The sequence below is a fragment of the Rhopalosiphum padi genome, chromosome 4 (assembly GCF_020882245.1).
Source record: "Rhopalosiphum padi isolate XX-2018 chromosome 4, ASM2088224v1, whole genome shotgun sequence".
NCBI classification, from domain to species: Eukaryota; Metazoa; Arthropoda; class Insecta; order Hemiptera; family Aphididae; genus Rhopalosiphum; species Rhopalosiphum padi.
Window position 1 is genome coordinate 13,201,623 of NC_083600.1, and position 20,877 is coordinate 13,222,499.

General features: G+C 28.6%; 1 protein-coding gene across 5 annotated transcripts in view; it reads left to right on the forward strand.

The window, feature by feature from the left end:
• LOC132928352 (ras-specific guanine nucleotide-releasing factor 2-like) overlaps positions 1-20,877 on the forward strand; it is a 47,905-nt gene that overhangs the window by 23,081 nt on the left and 3,947 nt on the right. For 2 of the 5 annotated variants that reach the window (XM_060992953.1, XM_060992954.1), the window contains exons 3-25: positions 3,967-4,104; positions 4,189-4,295; positions 5,752-5,899; positions 7,802-8,085; positions 9,591-9,820; positions 11,231-11,424; positions 12,826-13,172; positions 13,259-13,401; positions 13,461-13,678; positions 13,767-13,913; positions 13,982-14,187; positions 14,253-14,368; positions 14,449-14,532; positions 14,587-14,778; positions 14,838-15,075; positions 15,127-15,331; positions 15,395-15,549; positions 15,753-15,773; positions 16,675-16,867; positions 16,929-17,108; positions 17,591-17,688; positions 19,395-19,677; positions 20,125-20,322. In XM_060992953.1, coding sequence (XP_060848936.1) covers positions 3,967-4,104; positions 4,189-4,295; positions 5,752-5,899; positions 7,802-8,085; positions 9,591-9,820; positions 11,231-11,424; positions 12,826-13,172; positions 13,259-13,401; positions 13,461-13,678; positions 13,767-13,913; positions 13,982-14,187; positions 14,253-14,368; positions 14,449-14,532; positions 14,587-14,778; positions 14,838-15,075; positions 15,127-15,331; positions 15,395-15,549; positions 15,753-15,773; positions 16,675-16,867; positions 16,929-17,108; positions 17,591-17,688; positions 19,395-19,677; positions 20,125-20,322 — 4,125 coding nt within the window. The remainder of the gene's footprint in view (positions 1-3,966; positions 4,105-4,188; positions 4,296-5,751; positions 5,900-7,801; positions 8,086-9,590; positions 9,821-11,230; positions 11,425-12,825; positions 13,173-13,258; positions 13,402-13,460; positions 13,679-13,766; positions 13,914-13,981; positions 14,188-14,252; positions 14,369-14,448; positions 14,533-14,586; positions 14,779-14,837; positions 15,076-15,126; positions 15,332-15,394; positions 15,550-15,752; positions 15,774-16,674; positions 16,868-16,928; positions 17,109-17,590; positions 17,689-19,394; positions 19,678-20,124; positions 20,323-20,877) is intronic. The other 3 variants (XM_060992955.1, XM_060992956.1, XM_060992957.1) reach the window with 3 other exon arrangements.

Genomic DNA, 20,877 nt, shown 5'->3' on the forward strand with positions numbered 1-20,877 from the left:
AAAAAAGTCACCTTGTGGCCCACATGACTGAAGAGTCAAATAATAAGGTAATAGTGGTTATTAAAATGTTTTTAATTATAGTTAACATAAAAAAAAAAATACTATTTATTTTATCACTAGCAGTTTTTATAAATCAGCATGTTTTTCCCACAATCATATTATATAATAATCACTGTGCTTAACTAAAGCATTCTTTTCGAGCATAGCATGTATTAGCAATTAGCTATAAACAGAGCCCGACCATTTGTTTGTAACACAGATGCTTTATACATTTATATTCGTTTTATTTAAATATCATACTTGATCCAAATAGTTATAAGTATTACGTATGAAAGAACCAATATAACTTACCCACTTTTGTTTTTGTTGTCAACCAGATTCAAATTTCCAAACTTATTAATTGTTTTATTTCCATTTCTTTATTTTTTTTTCAACACTCCAAGTCAACTTATTTTTTCGGGTAACATAACACAGTCTTGAAATCCCCTTATACTAGGGTTTTATGTTATGTAAATAAAAGCGTCGTTATAAATACTATCAATAATTATTTTAACTAATGAGAATCGTTTTCTTGATATATTTACGTTCACTTAATTATACATTCTTTATTGTCATTTGTCGCCGATTAAGTAATATTATTATATCAATCTCCGTCGTGTACCTCGATCCAAAATTGTGTTTTACGTCGGGTTCCATCGGACGGTCACAAAAACCACTTAATAACTTTAAACACTAATCGTAGTTGCAAGTGTGTCAAATGTCGGCTTGATGGTAGTTTCAGTTGATTCTCTTATAAATTGTGATAGTAAACTGTAAACTGTATGTGAGTTTTATTTTTTATGCGATAAATATTTTAACTTGTTCTTCCATCTCCGTATCACCGTAGTTTTTAATTAAACATTAAGATGATATTGCACTACAAATGTTACCGTTGATTAAAAATACTATTAGCTAATATTTTTTAGTGGCCATTAGTACGTTATTATTGATTAACTAAATAAAAAATGTGTATATAGAAAAAAACGACTAGTACACGACTACCACATGGTTACACTGGTAAATGTTTACTATGCAATATAATTTAATCAATTATTTTTCTACATTTTTTTATATTACTAAAATTATGTTTTCGTGTCAAAAGATCACTCTTCGAAAATTTAATTTAGATGTTTCTAATAGTGTGATTTGTATATTTATAATTTTTATAATTTCCTCGTATAACATTTAAAAACAATTGATACAAAGTTTCAGGAAAGGAGTCTATGTCAGGGTGGAGCATGTTTAAGTGATAAATAAAATCAAACAATTACGGGTATTGGTAGCTTATCATTATCATTGCTTTTTAAATTAATAGCACAAACGTACCACACCCAACCCTATAACATTACTCATGTATACCTATTAGCATTATTTTATCTTATCTTGTAAAAATAATGGTTCTGTATAGTATAAATGCTCTGGCAGTATTGATATTAATTTATAAATTTCACAAAATAAGTATAAATATATAAATATATAATTTAAACACGCGTTTTATAATCTTATATTACATATATTTTTGATATTTTGAGAACATCTACATATAGTATTTTTAATTTTTAATTTAAAATAATATATTTTTTAAGCATGTATTAATATTTATCCCTGTTTGTACAATGTTTCTAGTACAATTTTCATCATGTTTCTGTATTTTAATAATTTCGAAAGTCTATTTCAATCAAATCGTCTGTTAGTAATATTGTATCATTTGCAGTTTTTATTTGTCATTTATAGTAGTTTAACAATCTATATATACAATAAGTTACATAAGAATATAATATTACATTTCAAATGGTGAATAACCTATTCATTATGGTACTTCAATATAGCAGTTACAGTTACGTAAGCGTTCTCAAAGTGATAACCTATATTACAATAAAAATATTTTACTGTGAATAAAATTAATACCTATTTTATAATTATTGTTATTTTTAATATTGTTATACGTAGTTTGTAATTTTTCATGTAGGTATTATCGCATTTAAGCACAAATAGGTAATGATAATAGTTACATGGAAATTTTGTCAAACTACAAAGTGAACATTTTCCCAGCAATTCATTATAATTATTATTAAGTCTATTTTGACATTATTTTATCACGTTCTCATCGAAAACAGATTTCTTAGATTTTCAAACACCTTAATGGAAAACAAACTATTGTTAGAGCAATTTTAGTAATTATCATTTCATTATTCTCTTCATCCATTCTCATTCTTACTCAATCTCACTCTCTCTCTCTCTCTCTCTCTCTATTACACACACACTCACTATCGTCGTCGTTCAAAGAAACCTTTGTCGATGTGTTGATTTTGGAAAACAATAATAGTTTTCGAATAACAAAACCTACGTAGCTTGGTCGTCTCGTCACCTGCAAACTTGCTTTGTTACGTCTCTCTCACCAATATCGATTTTTGACGAATATTACTGGCGACCTTTGGTTGTGAAGGAGTGTAGGGTTAACTCCCCAGTGCGGCGAATATCATCGTATAGGTAGGTGCTGCCTCGTCGAGACCAAAATACCGTTATTTAATTATCCGTTTGACGTCGCGGAATACGTACGCACAAAGGACGTGTAGGGTATGATGTATATATAGATAAGTATATTCGTACATCTATAGTAATAAATAATATAGTATACTGTATTCAAGATTGCTGCACCTGTTTAAGACAACCCTGAATGTACGATAAACGGTAAAGGAATTAATCCGAGAAACTCGAATACTCGATGTATAGTTTTGCTTTGTCGTTGAGTATATATATATATAATCATAAAGAGATGCCGGATGTATAAGATTATAATATAATAGTTGGACTTCCCGGGTGGAAGATCCGGGGGGCTAGTATGTCATACAATAGGTGAATCCCAATTCCTTTCCATACATATCTGCTCGTTAGAAGTTGTACCCAATTCCTCTCTTGATGTTTGCAGATAAACCCACATATAAACCCAATTTCTTCTTGAAACAAATTTTATTTACCTGTTCCCAATATAATATATTATCTATTGCAATTTTACTTCAAAATCAAGCTACTACTAATATCAAATAACTACATAAGACATAAGTTAAAATAAAAGAAAGAATAAGTGTAGAAACAAAATACTACTAGCAGCAAATGGATATTAGTATATTATACGAGAGATGAACTATATAGCTTAGAATTTTTTTTTTTTTTAATAAAACTATAATTACTATGACAAAAATACATGATGGCTTCAAAAGTAGTGATATGATGCCAATTCAAAAATAAGCTGATATTATTTGTTACATTAATGCTGAAAAAATTGGTACACCTTGAGTAACATCAAATGGACTGGGGACCAACCGTAACTTCAAAGGGGACCGTAACTTCTAGTTAGTAATTATAATATATTAATATGCTTAGCCATTGTCAAATTATATAATAATATAATATTGATAGCAAATGCGTAAATTACTAAAACTAAGAGATAATTTTAACCTTCGTATATTTTAATACGGCTAATAAACTTTTTTGGTTTTTTAAATAAAAATTAGTCATCATCAAGTAAATGTTGAATAACTGAGAATAATTAATTTAGTGAGTTTATTAGGAACAATATTATTAAACGTTAACAGAAACCTTAAAATCTAATAAAAATGTGACTGAATTGAGGACTAATATTAAATATACTGACGAGGAAGTAATAATACAACCATCAACCATACTTATTTTCTAAATATTCGATTTATTGAAACGATTTTCATTTTGATTTGATTCGAAACAACTCATGCAATATTAGTAGATCATTAATTTAGAAGTAGATCTTCATCGGTCATCGCGGTACGATAAATTTGATCAAAATACTATAGTATGGCAACACTAAAATATATTTATAGTAATATTATATTAATATCGTGTACAATATATAAATGTTATTCATCGTTTTTTTCTAATTTTTAATTTCAGAATATATTGTTCTACTACGACTACGAGAGCTGTAATAAGCCGTCCGGAGTGATACTGTTGGAGGGCAGTTATTGCTCGAAATTAGATTTTTCTAGCGGTACGTCGAAAGTCACTGGGAAAATTCATCCGGAAAATGAGGTTAACTATATACGATTTTTTTTTTATTATTATTACTCAATAGACCATGGCTTACTTGCTATTTGTGATTTGTGATTTTCCCAGCACTGTTTCGTCATTTCATACAACCATCCTCAAATGCGGCAGTACGAGTTCCGCGCGTCGTCAGATACGGCTTGCAAGACTTGGGTGAACGCTTTGAAGCAAGCCAGGTATACACCTAGTTAGCTCGCTTATAGTATACACTAATAAAGTGGCGTTATTTGAAACGAGGTGGATATTTGACATGTCAGATTTGTCCAAAATAGATAGATCAGTTTTTTTCTGATAAAACAGGCTTATTTTGTTAATTTTGAGGAACTGTAAACAGGAATTATATGTACCTATTGGAAAATAATTCTCACAATATGATATAATTAATATTTAATAATTTGAATAAATATAAGACACGTGCGCATATGTTTTTCAAGATACGTAATTAGTTGTTTGATTGTGGTATGTGAATTTATTGTGTGAAAGAACGTTTTATTATATTATAATATTATGACATATTTTTAGTGTAAGCTTTTATTATTATTTTTTTTTTTTCGTTATTTATTGAAGGGAAAGACACAGACGTATATTGAACGTATTCATATGTCATTATATATTTACATTAATTTTATTGCTTTTTTACGTTTATAATAATTTCTATGCGTTTATAGGCTGCAGTATAAAATGTATTAATATATAATTATGTATATTTATTAAAATTTCTTTATTACATTATTTTATTTTAAAGAAAAAAAGAAAATTTACAATTTTTTTTAAAAAGTTGTATTGAACTGGTAGATGTATACATTTTTAATATTCTCATTTTTTTAATCATATCTGTAATATTCACGGACAGTCCTTACATTTATGTTCAAATGAGAGAGAAATATGTATTGTGTAAGATTTCGCCTAAACGCTATACACCATATTATTAAAAATGTTCATTCAACTGCATAAAAAAATTTCATAAACTCGTCAAAACGCAACCCACTCTATTCATATATAATATTATATAGGTACACATTTACAATTATTTATATGCAGAAAATGTGCAGTCAGAATAATATCATTATTACATAGGAATATACATAAATACAATTTTATTTCTATAAATATTTTTTTCATTCTAGTATCAACACATTCAACACAGTATAAATTCTAAAAACAAAATAACCGGTCTTAATTCTATTTATAATTTCTTAAGTACTTCTAATATATATAAATATTTTTACATATTATCCAGCAGTTATTTGATTATAGTAGTTGTATAGTTATAAAATCACGGTACCGAAGTAGGTATTATATTTTATTTAGAGCCCTCCTCCTCTGCTTTAAACGACTTTTTCTCAAAAAATGTACAAAAATCGTACTTGTTAAATGTTTATTTTATACATAATATATAAAATGCTGTAAGAAAGAAATTATATTGAGATAAAAATAAAGGGATATTAAGGTTAGAACGAAGCAAGTGGGTTTTTTTTTAATTATGTAAATATTTAAATATGGGTGGCTGGTTAAAACTTTTCCACTCCCTATAAAAAACTAAAATGATAACATTTTACTAATATTATGTTATGAAACCTTAAACATATTGCTTCACGTCCATTATAATATCTTCAATTTTCACCATTTCAGTTTCAATAAATTGCTGCTACAAAAAGAAGAGCTCGAACAACGGCACTTGCATTTGCTACAGGTCGTCGAGAGCGAAATGACTGCAAAATGGCAATACGCACAACAGGTCGATGAATCAGCCTCAGAAATCAAAAAACTACGCGCAGAAGTAAAACATATTATTAAAAACGAATTATTAATTCCCTGTAGTTTTTACATAGTGACGTGTCCATCGTAATGATTGCATTTCCATTTCATATCATTGGTACAGTTAAAGATGTAAATTATTAGAATTAGTTTTTGCACCTATTTCAAAGTCATAAACATTACGCCACATTATTGATTTTAGCATATTTTTTCTAGTTAAGTTCATCGTAAAGATTCTAACATCAATTATTTAGAAAATTATTGAGTATCCTGAGTAAATCATATACTCTCTATAATTTCGCGTGATATTCCGGCTATCTGTTATATTAGTATTTAGTATTTGTATTTGTACGAATCGTACAACTAGATAGTTCTGCCCAAATAAACGGTAGAAATAAACTTATGTAGACATAAATGCATAGCGTGTTATGTTTGTTATTATAAGAACGCCAGTAACAAGTAGACTGCCATAGTATTTCTTTAAAACTGTCTAAAGTTGCCATAAAAATTTCAAAATTGTCTCTCGATAAGACTGAGAGTAAAATGCCAATGAGTACCAATATTTTTATACTTAAAATTGTGTAATATAAACGAGTTTAAACTATTTAAGCTTAGGGTATAAACCATGGTAATTCCAGATGTACGTAGTACTCGAGATAGTCAACTATGAACTTTTGTAATTATTCAGAATAGGATCTATAGACTTCATATTTTATGATACTTATATTTTGAATCCGTTTACATGGTTTATATAATATGCAAATGAGGATGAACGAAAAACCCCATTCGATTTATTTTAAAGCGTTTTGTTCTAAATGTCAACAATGGCGTACGTATTCAAAAACACTAAATAATATTCATCTGCAGTAAATATTTCAAATGTACTACATACTTTAAAACGCTATTCGTTTATTTTATTAGATAAAGCTTCTGTACATATAACTGGATATCATTTGCCGTTCAACGAGTAACGTTTTGACTAATAATAATAATAATAATATAACAAAAAACTACCAAAACGTCTTACTTTCGCTTAGTTGGTCTATACCAAAACACCAATAGTATTATTATACGTACTTAATAAATAATAATATATACACTCAGTGATGTATTGGTAAAATAAACGGTGATAGGTATACGCTTTTATTCACGTAGATATTTTAAGTGATCCAATGGTATAGTCAGAAATTGTTTTTTTTCTCTTCGCTCGCTTGATTTTTAAATATAATATAAAACAATAAATAATTTTACAATTTATAGTAAAAATGTTTTATATTTTTCCCATGTTTTAAATTAAACAAAAAACCAAATACCGATTTATGTACCTGACAAATATATATGTAAAGTACATGACAATACGGCAAGATCGAGTTATCACAATAACTAGTAAAAATACAAAATAATATTAAATATGATAGTGTTATTTGGGTTGACCATAGAGTAACCTGAAAATTCTATGGTTGATATACAACGAGTTTCGGTTATGATTGCTTGATAATAAAAAATTAATTTTTAAATGATAACATTTCGTATTATGTCTTAATTTTACAATATTCGTGCTGGACGCTAGTGACTAAAAATTTATTTTACAAATAGTTCATTTATTATTTATAATTATTGTCCTATAGGATGTACAACAGTAGATATGTCCGTATACCCGTATATCATCACTTTCTCATAAGCTATACGCCATAGATAAAAATAGCGTGTTGGATGTACGCCGTATACCCTCGTATACACTCCAATACGTCCACGTTAAAATAAATAAATAAAATATATAGTTGTATTAAATCTACATCTCGCGATGTAACTGATTTTCTCACCTGTACGCCCCGAACACCACATGTATAAAAGTTATAGTCAGCAGTCAGATATTAAAATATCACTGGACACCGTACCTTTTGGGGTGCCGTTTTTATAATAGGTGTTAACATTAAAGAAGGAGCTGCGACCGTTAACATCGTACGGCGGGTCAAGTACTGGGTCGTTCGACGGTGGAACGACGGGCTCGTATTCGCGAAGACAATCCAAAGACAGCTTTATATTCTCGGACCCGACCACTTTCAACGTCCAGGACTCGATCGAAATGCGCAAAATCAAGAAAGTGCAGAGTTTCTTTAGGGGATGGTTGTGCAGAAGACGGTGGAAACAAATCGTCGAACAGTACATCAAAAGTCCTCATGCCGAGAGTATGCGCAAAAGAAACAGGTGAGTACTACTATATTAAATATGTTCATCATAATATTAAGTACACCCCTTAATAATTACAAATATCATACCTACTCAAAATTATTATAGAAACGAGGTTCCAGTATATAATATATAATATAATTTTATTGAAAAATTAAATTACCCTCCTCCTCGAAAATACTAACTAATTTAATTCAAATGTCACATTGATTATTATTAGTACCTAGGTATTGATTAATATTAAAACGCTATTTAATATTTGATTAAATTCATTACATTCGTCATGCCCCACATTATTTAGTTATTGACATATTAACTTAATATTTATTCAACGGATTATGGTCAATAATTTACACTTAATATTATTAAATAGGTACAATCTGCAAATATTTGGCTAATTAGCTATAATATCATATAATTACATTATAGATATAAAATATACATTTTATTTTTCAAACCATATACTACCTCTGCTTTTTTTTTTTTGTAAGTAAGATAACTATACTTCAGTAAAATATGTATATTTAAATTAAATTTAAATTAAATTATTCTATTGTTTTCATAATTTCAATTGTATAAAACCACCACTTATTAGTAGTCTAAAATCGAAATAAATACAAGAAAAAACTTACATTTCAAGTAATTTCTGTTTTTCAGTAAATATAATATATTAATATATATTTTTTCTTTATTCTAGTGTTTTTTTTGTAAAAATATTATTAAGAAAATATATTTTTAAGCGTTTTTATGATTACCTAATATATTATAGGTAAACCAATAATACTACACTATTAAACGATACTTTATTTTTTTAAACGTTTTTGTAAGATTAAATATTTGAAATTATTCAGAAAATTCTATACTAATCACTCTGTTTTAAAAAAAAAATACAACTTTATTCGGACAATTTATTGTTTTTTGTTTGTCTACTGTCATAATTACATTAAATATGTAGTACTACAATGTGCGTAACATTTTTATTATTGCGCAATATCGATTGAAAGTATATAATATAATATTAAAACTTGCATTATATATTTATGTCTACGGTTTGTTTGAATTGTTCGATCGTGTGACCAGAGAATTTCGTAGCTATACATACAAACTATAATACTATTTTGGTAAGTACACATATAAGACAGCAGCACATGCCGGTAAACGTTAAACTTTGTTTTTTACGTGATTGTGGTCTAAGCAAAATACATTTGAGTGATAGTCATATACTTTATGTAAACACGTGTTTACTCTCGCATAATCGTCACAACTATTTCGAGTAGTGTGGTTTTTTACTTTATACATACCATGTACCTATGGTTTAAAACTAACACAACATTAGGTTACAACACAATAACAAAAACAACAACAACGACATAATATTATTATAGTCGCTTATCGTTGTTATACACACGATGCGGTTTTCCTGTATTTATGACGCTGATGATGATGTTAGTAATAATGGTAGAATCGAGTGCTTGGCGTTGTATATAACTACAATATTTTTTTCGTTTTAAAATTGCCATCAGCCTGGTTTTTCGTATGGTCGAAGCCGAGGAAGAGTACGTGAGTCAACTGGAGGTGTTGGTCACGTGTTTCCTGCGCCCTTTACGGATGGCGGCCAGCTCAAAAAAGCCGCCGTGTTCTCACGAAGACATAAGTTCGATATTCCTGAACAGCGAAACAGTGCTGTTCCTGCACCAGATATTCTACAAAGGGTTAACGACCAGAATGGAAAATTGGCCCACTCTAATCCTAAGTGAGTTTTGAATAAATCTAGAATTATTCAGCATGCTTATATAAAATATATTATATCGATGTGGGTAGTGGGTGACGACTGACCTAATCTGAACCTGACGTCCCTAACGATATTGCTCGATATAGCTCATTGTTTTTTTCATTATGGTGTGAATGTTACACGCACTGTTTAATACGCAACTATACAATACCATTTCTGTAATTATTAATAATTACTGATTTTTCATAAATGTTTGTTCTTTATAATTTTTTCTTTTTTCTTTTTTTTTTTTTTGCAATATTTTTTATTAAAGCGTACTAGTTCTTTTTGTTTAAACACTAAGTAGTGAGCTTTTAACGCGAATTATTGTTTCGTTTTAATACTCGCACGACGTCTCGCAATTATTCATCAATATTTCGTCTCCGTCATAATAATATTTAATTGATTCATTATTTCAACCCCTCGTGCGATATAATATATTTAACTCGTAAATTTCGATCATCAGGTTGCTATACAACCGTAAAAGGCGGGTATTGTTATGACGACCTAAGTAGGGGAAAAAACTAGGACTGGGATGACTATGGGTTGTGTTATCGATAACGTTAAGCGTACATACCGATTATATTGTACCCAAACACTAATAAGTTACCATAATAATTACCTACGCGATTTTTCCACTACTGTGTTCTCGATATTATTCAATTACTTTAACACGCCTTCAGTAACATCGGTCTCTTGTTTCACGAAAACAATGGCATCCCGTAAAGTTTTTTTTTTTTTTGTTCCATCTTGTTATTAATTTTTTCTCTTAAATTGGAAAAAATATAGTAGGACTTCAGCGGCATCAAGTGGCAGTCACCATAGAAACAAACGCTTTTGCTGTATTCGCTTTGGTCTTCAGTAATCACTAGAAACTTTTCCGCACAAAACTTTACTCGGCCAAAATAAATTTGGCAAACGTATTGCTTCTATCTCTTGCCCAGTCCATCGCTCCTCCTTATTTTCATTTATTTTCACTATACAGAGTTATTTTCACGTTCTCTAACGCAATAATAATGTTTTATACTCGCTTCTATTACTGCTAAAATCAACTGACATAATATTACATTATAAGGTCGCTTGCGCGTGTGAGTAGAATTCTACATTTCATTTATTGATTCGTTGAACATTCCCTAAACCCGTAATACTATAAAATTAAAGATAGCCTATGGCATATATTTTAGACGTTTTAAAACTTAGTGAACTAAATTATACAGTACGGTTTACTGTTAGTATAACTATATCTAACCTCAACTCAACTGTCGTTAAAATTCGTTTCGTTTCTCGTGAGCTTTAATAATTTATATAGGTACCGAAAGTCGAATGCGGTATTTTATTACGTTGGACTTAACTACGAAAATAAACGATTTTTTATTTTTATTTCATTCCCAGGTGATCTCTTTGACATACTACTGCCTATGTTGACAATCTACCAGGAATATGTAAGAAACCATCATTACAGTTTGCAAGTGTTAACCGAATGCAAACAAAACCCGGCGTTTGTTAACCTTTTGGAACGGCTGGAAAACAAACCAGCATGTCATGCACGATCATTAGAAAACTTTCTAATAGTACCAATGCATCAGGTAAAACTTATCATTGGTGTAAAATTATAATATTGTTATTTACGTATATAGTATAAATAATAGTTAAATCTTAGTTAATCCATTTAAAAAAAAATCAACGCAGTAATTACAACGCAGTAAAATTAATTATTTAGTCGACTATTAAGATAATATTTTTAAAATATTTGGACTGTCGTTGAGCTATTTTTAGACATAAGAAATTTTCAATTTATTTTAGTTTTCTTTTTTTTATAAATGTCAAGTACGCTGTTAATTTCTAGATTAAAAAATATCGAAAATCTATAGTTACAATATTTTTTTTATAAGCACTTATATCTAGAATTGTGATAATTCTTAAAAATAGCGAAAATTAGTTAATTATATTTTGTTATTAGGAATTCATAACAATTTTTGTTTTTATACCTAAGATTTAAATTAACATAAGGTTCTTTATTAAACTAAAAAAATTCTATCGAAATGCTAAATTAATTTTTTATGAACATTTCAAGTTTAAATGTTTATAACATTCGGTATTCACCCGTAAAATAATTATTTATAATTAATTGGTAGTGTTTTACATTTTATTTTTGTATTATTTAGGTTATGTGATAAATTGTACTTATTTGTGTTAATATGTTACTAAGGGTAGAACACGATTGAGATGGTCCTTATCGGCCGTATCTTTTTATCTTTTTTAATAACACGATTGAGAACATTTTTACCTGCTAACTTTTATGCAACGTTGACGCATTAATTAAAAATACAAAATATGTTATATTATTAAATTTTTAAGCAATAAGATTGTATTCTAAATGAGATTTTAATTTCAGTTAAAATTGTTTGATTGTCTAAATTTCAGCAATACTTCTTTCTTAGCCTTCGCAACTACTAATAAAATCTAAAATTTCTTTATTTTAAGTAATTTATAAAAGATTCAGTTTCTTCGATTGGATTAAGCTATTTGAAAATTGATGACTACTGTCTAATATAACTGTCATCTACGTATAAAAAAATAAAAATACTGTAATACCTATTATAATACACTGCATAGTAGATAAGATCTATAAGGTTTCAATCATGTACCAAACATTTCTGGAAATTGTTGTATTTATATTTAATTGATATCAAATTATGAGTGAAACAGTGTTTTTAAGTATATATCATTCTATTAATTAGTCAAAATGTAATACATAATAATATATGTACTGTATATAATAAAATTATTACTTGTTAATGCAGTATATATATATATTTTATTTTAAGTACACATAAAACTATGTATGGGTAGGTATTATAAAAACATACTTAAGTTATAGAAATTTGTTTTTATGCATAGATAATTATGCAAAGCGTATAAGGTATCAAATAATTATAAATTATTTAAAAGTCAACCTTAAGTCATTGTTTTTTTTTCCTCCTCAGATTCCTAGATACATAATAACTCTTCATGAAATATTAGCCCATACACCTCACGACCACGTGGAAAGAAAAAGTTTACAAACAGCATGTCAAAAACTGGAAGACTTAAGCCGACAAATTCATGACGAAGTTAGCGAAACTGAAAATTTACGAAAAAACCTTTCCATCGAACGAATGATTATAGAAGGCTGTGATATTTTACTGGACGTCAATCAGATATTTGTCAGACAGGGTACTCTGGTACAAATGCCAATAGCAAGAAAAAAGAGCAGAATACCCCATTTCAAAACTGAAAAAGAAGCAGTAAGACAATGCTTTCTATTTACAAACCATATGATAATCACAACTAGGTGAGTCTATAGCTTATATATAGGCACCCTACAGATACATGGAATTATTAATAAACATACATATTTGAAAATTTTAATTTGTTTAGAACTACTAGTGGAAAATTACATTTGGCTCCCGAAGTTGGGAAAATATCTTTAGCAGACTGTCGTTTAATAGAGGACCCTAATGATAAAGAGGACGATAATAATAATCCAGGAGAATTGGAAATTCCAGATGGAAACAACGAAGGTATGTACAATATATTTTTATCAAAAATATTTATGACTGTAGTATTTTTTTTTCAAAAGCTGACGATTCAGCGGGTACCAGCCATTCAAGTGATGTTGAGAATAGCGATTGTGAAGGCTTAAAATGCTCATCTAGCCCAAGTCCGAGTCCTAGTCCAAAACCACAAAATTATGATTTTCAACTTTGTGTTGATTGCAAATCGTCTACGCCGATCGCAGTTCATTTGTATGCACCCTCTTTACAAGAAAAAACCGCGTGGGTCAGTGATATTAGTCAAGTAAGTACAGACAAATTTTTCTTTTAGTATAATCAAATACTATTAATAATAATTACAATTTTAATTATTTTAATTTTATAAATGTTAGTGTATTGAAAACTTAAGATTTGACGCGATGCTTCGAAATTCAATGTCAGATACGTCTTCTGTGACAATGCCGAATTCAATGCGTGATCCAAAACTTTTTAAAGATGACAAGGATATCAAATTTAGTAAATACTACAATTCCTGTAGGGTGCGTCAAATTTTTGATTTAAGAAAAATAATTTTTTTTTTTATGTAAAATTACCTTTGTGGTTTTAGATTCCGCGTATTCACCATGCCACAAAAGAAAAACTTATATCTAGACTCGTTGATTTGAGATTTTTATCAATAGATTTTCTAAATACATTCCTTCTTACGTATAGAGTTTTCACTGATGGAGTTACTATTTTGGAAGCGTTAAAAAAGGTGTTTTATAATAACGAAGTTGACGCTTATGAAAATATCGGTCAACCTATGAACAACACGTAAGTCAATATATTATTATATCACTTAATGAGAATCAAGTATTTTATTTTATTACCACTTTTAGATCATTAGATCGGAGCGAATTGCATAACAATCATCATCTCACCACAGGGGATAGAGATAGAAGATCTAGTGTTATTTCATCAAATCGAAAGAATAGTGCCGCCAGTTCTGTATCCGGTATCCATTCTATTAAAAACGCTCACAGGAGCGTTCTTTGGTACTTACGCATTTAACATATATTTTATTTTAATTTACAGGTTACGGATCAGAGGTCAGTGATCGAGATAGAAGTTCCAGTGTGGATTATTGTCCGAGAGGAAGAAAATACAGTTTTCGAAAATGTAATAAAAAAAGTTTTATTATTGCAATTATTTTATTTAAATGGTATATTATAGTGGAAGAAGAAGAAAGAAAAAATAAAGGAAAAGTGTCGGAAGAATACAGTTCAACGACTAGTTTATACCAGCAACCTTCACCGGGACGAAAAGTCAGTATACTAATTGAAGACACAGGTGACAGTTGTCATTTAGCCCCTCCTTCTATGAGTAAAGCAACTTCATCATCTAGTAATGAGACTCTGACTGGAGGTTAGGATAAAATTATGCATGGTGTAGTTTTCTTTCTTTAAATGTTTGCATTTTTTTAGATAACCAACCAACAGTAGTTGCAACATCTCCATGTAGCAATAATAGTAGTTCAACCTTAGTAGCTGCGACTTCTAACTGTGAAAAAAGTGTTAATGACAATAAAATCAGTAGTTTTCCAAAAGTATCTACACCAGAACGTAAAATACAATCGCCTTCAAAAGGTTTCCCCATTCACCATGGACATGCGATCAAATTTGGTTCCATAATATCAGATGCAGCCAAAGAACTCGTAGAAAAGTAATATTATTTTACTTGAAGTAAACAAAGGTATAACAATTACTTTTATAGATTCCATTCAGAAAAGCATTTTTCCACTCCACAACCACGTAGAAGAAGTTGGTTCAATCATGATTGTACTCCGACTATAAGGAAAAAAAGTATTGGACTTTGTGAGGACGATATGGGCGGCACCGATGAAAACGGGTGGCTCAGTAACTTGCATAGTGCATCATCGTCAAGATCAGCTTCACTAGCAAATTCCAGCATTGCACAGGTAATTCTTATTTCTGGTATATTCATAAAACAAAATTAAACATAATAGTTTGGATTTCTGTAGTATTTCTCTAGAAGAAAATCATTTGCATGCGCTGGAGATGCTGATGGCTGTTACAGTGGAAACATATCACAGAGAGCTAGCATGCAACATGATAGCCCTCCACTGTCTAGTCGCGTTGGTGTCGTAATAACGTCATCGAGACAATCAAAAAGAAGGTAAACCCATAGTTGATATTCAACTCATATCGTCGTTTATTTGTTGTTTGTTATTTTGAAAAGCGTGGGACCAAATTATCACTTAGGAACTATAGAAAATGACTAAATAAAATGGGTCCTGCGCTCAAAACATTTATACAAACCCACAGCTGTAAGACGGTTCTCATATGTTTACACGTGTTTTGTTTTATTTTTGTGTTCAGAACTGGAAGGCCGGAGTTTTGGTAAGTGCTGTGGATACGCACAATGTGAGAGGTCTGACATTTGAAAATCGGCATAGCTAAAGGGGTTTTTATTCAGTTTTATTTTTGATTTCATATTTCTGCATGAACCTATCACTTACGGACTAAATATACTATTTTGCTGCTCTTTGACAACTTTAAAAGCTAATATTATTATAATACTTAGTACTCTCCCACACTGTACAGAACATTTGGTTTTAGCACATAATGAACCAAATAGTATTTATAAAGGGTCTTCCGATATTTTAGAATAATTAAAGGAGGAAAATAATATATGCATGGACTCTGACTAGCAGTTAGCTAAAATGTTTGATCCACACACCCTAGTAGTGATAATATATTTAAAGTTCTGAAGCTAATACTATACTATATTTAGTTATTCCAATAATTGGTCTCACAGCCACCAAAACCATTTAGTTATAACTGCTCATCCTTCCGCTGTATAACGGCCAATAAAAAGCCATTCAATCCAGACTAATAGAAAGTAGAGTTTAACTTTTAAAGAATGTAAACAATATTATTGCCGTATAAATAGTTTGAGTTTGTTGCTGACAAAATAGAGAACACCTGCGACTCCTGGGAATGTTTCCGTGCACGTGTTATTCATTCAAGTATCATATTGAATCGATTCTATTCCCTCTGCCTCGCAATCGAGACATATGCACATTTCAATCAGTATACTCTTCTTTTTATTATTATTATTTTATTATTTTTTTTTTATTAAATCAATAACCCGATCAAAATAAGTTCTTCAGCGCCTATAAACATTAACATTTTCGATTCAGTATTAATTAAAAGCTCAACACAAGTTTTTCTAGACGAACAAGTATAGTTTTACTATACTAAAAGTCACAATAACACACATGTGTTCTTTTATTCAAAGGAGCAGCACGTCTACTGCTGCTGCAGCGTTTGCTATTGCAACGTCAGCTTCAAGTAATCCTCGAGAACTCTCTCCATTGCATGATCAAAGATGTTGTTCAGTAGAACGAAAAAGAAAAGAGTCTGTAATGTCCACAGCAGCTACGATGCGGGTGTTAAATGTCTTAAAACATTGGATATCAAAACACCCACAAGTACCATATAACAAATTTAAACACGAAGAGTACTTATTAATAAAATTAACATGACTTTTAGGATTTCGAAAATGAAACACGCCTTAAGAACATGACTATAGACTTTTTGGAAGATATACTCTTCAGTCCTAATCTTTTACCAGCTGAGCACAAAATAGCTGGACAATTACTTAGATTACTCACAATGGACGAAACAAAAAAACCTACTGTTGATCTAAGCTTGCTATTGACTCCGTCTCAGGTATGTAAATTATTTTCTTTTTTTAAATTATTTACTAAAACAATTACCATAATATTTTTAATATTGAATCATTTACAACACATATTATATACAAATAAATCTGTACAAAAATACCATTTCTTATAAAATAAAATAAAATAAAATTGTAAATAATTTGATCAATTTTGTACTGATATACCTATTATATTATATATATAATTTTATAACAGTATAATAAAATTCTATATTATACTACAGTAAAGTATATAATACATTAATGTATGACTGTATTTAATTTTATACAATAAAAAAACATTAATAATATTTATTAAGTTTATCTATTAAAATATCTATTAAATAAATGTAATTATAAAATATTTAATTACAAATTTAGTATTGTATAATATTTATGAAGACTATAAACTAATTTAAAAACATTTAAATATAGATAACTCAATAATAATTAATAATTATACATTCATAAACTGTAATTGCATTTTCAGATTCCTAGTTCTGAAAATATTGATACATTATCTGCACTAGAAATTGCTGAACAAATGACTTATATTGACCATCAAATATTTATAAGAATCCAAAGCCAGTGAGTACAATCTTATTAAAACAATTCCAACGAAATCTTTGTTGTCTCTATGGTTTATATAAGTTAGTCATTAGTTGTTACTTATAGTGGAACCGCTTCACGCATTCCACTTTTTGTAGTCTGTATAAACTGTATAAATTACATATGAATGACCTGTTAAAAACGCATTATATAAGTAAAATTCTAATGCTCAATATATAGTACTTCAATATCAATTATCAATTATTGATATTTAAATTCATTTTTAAACAGCTATAGGTTATAGCTATTAGTATAATAGTTATAACTTATAATTCCTTGAATTTAATCATTTTTAACTATAAAAGAATTACGAGACTTGATAGTTTCTTCAATGTTATAATTAACTATTAAGTAATGAAAAAAAAAACATAATATGTAATCACATATAGCACTAGATTAAAATCTTGATAAATAATTTAATATATCATTATTACCACAGGAAATTAGCTATAAAATAAGAATATATACGAAAAACGGATTTGTTGTGTTTTTGACAGAAATAAGTTACTTATAATATAAGTGGACTTATCGGGTAATAAATTATAAACCGATATCCTATCCTCACATAACTATTTATTTGTAAATAGCTAATGTCATAACACTCATAACTCATAAGTTATATATTTTACAACTTTATTTTAATATTCACAGTCCTATTATTTTTTTATAAAAGTAGAGTTGTATATTTATAATTATAATGTAACAAAGTATAATTTAAATTTTTGGTATTTAAAAAATTAAAAAAAAATCATTTTAAAATAAATTAATTCATTGAAAGTTATTCTACTTTATAAGAATCATCAGTGGTAAAAAAACTAGAGCATAACAAATTACTGGATTAGAATTTTAAATAAATACATTATATGCTATGTATCTTGAATTTTGACCAATATACTCGTATTATGTAGTTATAATTCTTTATTTTATCATCAAAAGTATAATTATTTATTATTGATGTGTCATACACAAATAAAAACTCTATTTACGTCTTAATATTTATGTTAATAAATAAAACAATGATTAAATAATATTAAGAATAATAATTGTTAGCTTTAAAAATATAAATTTGAGTTTATGTATTTTCAATAATATAATAATATATAATACTAACCATTCATAAAAGCTGAGAGGTCTAGAAAAGAATGTAAAAAAATCTATTTCTATAGCGACAATCTTTAACACCACTGCTAATCAATCAATGTAAAATAATATTATAAAAATCAAACTTAGGTGTGTTTTTTTAGCTTTATAGATTTAAATAATAATTTGACAATTTTTATGATGGCAAATTTTATATTGTTGTTGTTAAGACTCGGGGATATTTAAAAAAAAATTATCGTTAGAGATTCCTATATACATACGACAAAAATATTACTGCAGAATTTGATTATGAGTAATAATTCAAATGAAACAACAAACGTAATAATTTGTTAAAATATATTTAACTTTTTTTATTAGTATTTTCCAGTTACATAAAAAAAACAACAAATTTTGCATTTACACAAATTATATAGTGCATTAAATGTGCTGTATTGTTTTTTTTTCACTGTACATTATTTTATTTTTATTTTTTCTTGTATAATTAAAATATAATTTTATTATAATTAATGATCCTAGTATTTTGAACGTCAATAATCAAAATTATGAATTGTTATTATATCGCAATTCTATGTGTGTTTTTCAAGGGAATTTTTCGGTCGTGCTTGGATGAAAGACGACAAAAATATCAAAGCGCCTCACATTATTTTAATGACCAAGAGATTCAACGAGTTGTCGCAACTGGTCGCTTCGGAAATAATGCGTAAGAACAATGTGGCCGCGAGAGTGATAACAATAGAAAAGTGGGCCGCAGTAGCTGACATATCCAGATGTTTGCATAATTTTAACGGAGTTCTTCAAATATGTTCTGCTTTTACTAATAGTTCAGTGTTCAGATTGAAAAAAACGTGGGAGAAAGTTTCAAAAGCTGTAAGTTGATACGATTAAAATTAATACATTATACGTAATCGACTTGAGTACCTATTAACTATTATACTTCGAAAATAACAGCTATACATTTTATAACTGTTAATTATTATTTTGATTTCAATGATGTATAAAATATATTCACGTGTTATTAAATAAATTACACAAAAATATAATCCAATAAGATTCATATATAATTTCTACCTACATTATATTTTGCATAACCTACTGTCAGTTCAACAAATTTGTTTACTTTTATGGTTACTATCTTGACCTTTTACTTGTATCTTACATTTTATGATTGTTAACCATATGCGCTGTAATTATAACTTTCAAATGCTTTATAGCATAAAAATAAAATAAAATACATATTTTATTGAATTAATTTAACTATAACTTTTAAATGAGTTTTTGAGATTATTTGTTCTGTATAACTTATTTTGTTTTTAGACAAAATTGTCAGTACAAAAACTTCAGATAATTGTCTCATCTGACGGAAGATTCAGAAACCTTCGTGAAGCTTTGCATAGATGCGATCCACCATGTATTCCGTATTTAGGAATGTACCTAAGTGATCTGTCGTTTTTAGAAGAAGGGACACCAAGTTTGGCGGACGACGGTTTACTAAACTTTTCAAAATTACGTATGGTGAGTATAGTAAATTAAAAACGTATTATTTATTTGATTATGTAAATTATTGGAAAAATATATTCCATATATTGTAAAGCTTACACCAATATTAACACAAACTTTCTTTCGAATACCTTTTTTTACAAAATATTTCACATTAGGTGTGTTCATACTGAAACCACTGATATAACCTAATATTTTATATTAGGACCATTGTTCTAATACAGGCACTGACAACCCGTGGTTCGCGGGCCGCATGCGGCCCTCGAAACTTTTTGCTGTGGCCCACCAATTTTTATTAATTATGGTGTTTAAAATTTCAATTTTATATTTTAAATTGCTATAAATTAAATTTAATCATGACTTTAATATAACAATGTACAAATCTCATGACATAAGCTATGAGCAAGAACGTAATCTAATCGTATATAATGTATAATATGTCGTAATATATATGATAAATTATATTTTTTGATATTTTATTTTTGTATGCGGCCCTCAATGAAAAACTAAAAAAAATTATGGCCCGTGTAGGTAAAAAGGTTGTCGACCCTTGTTATAATATAATATATT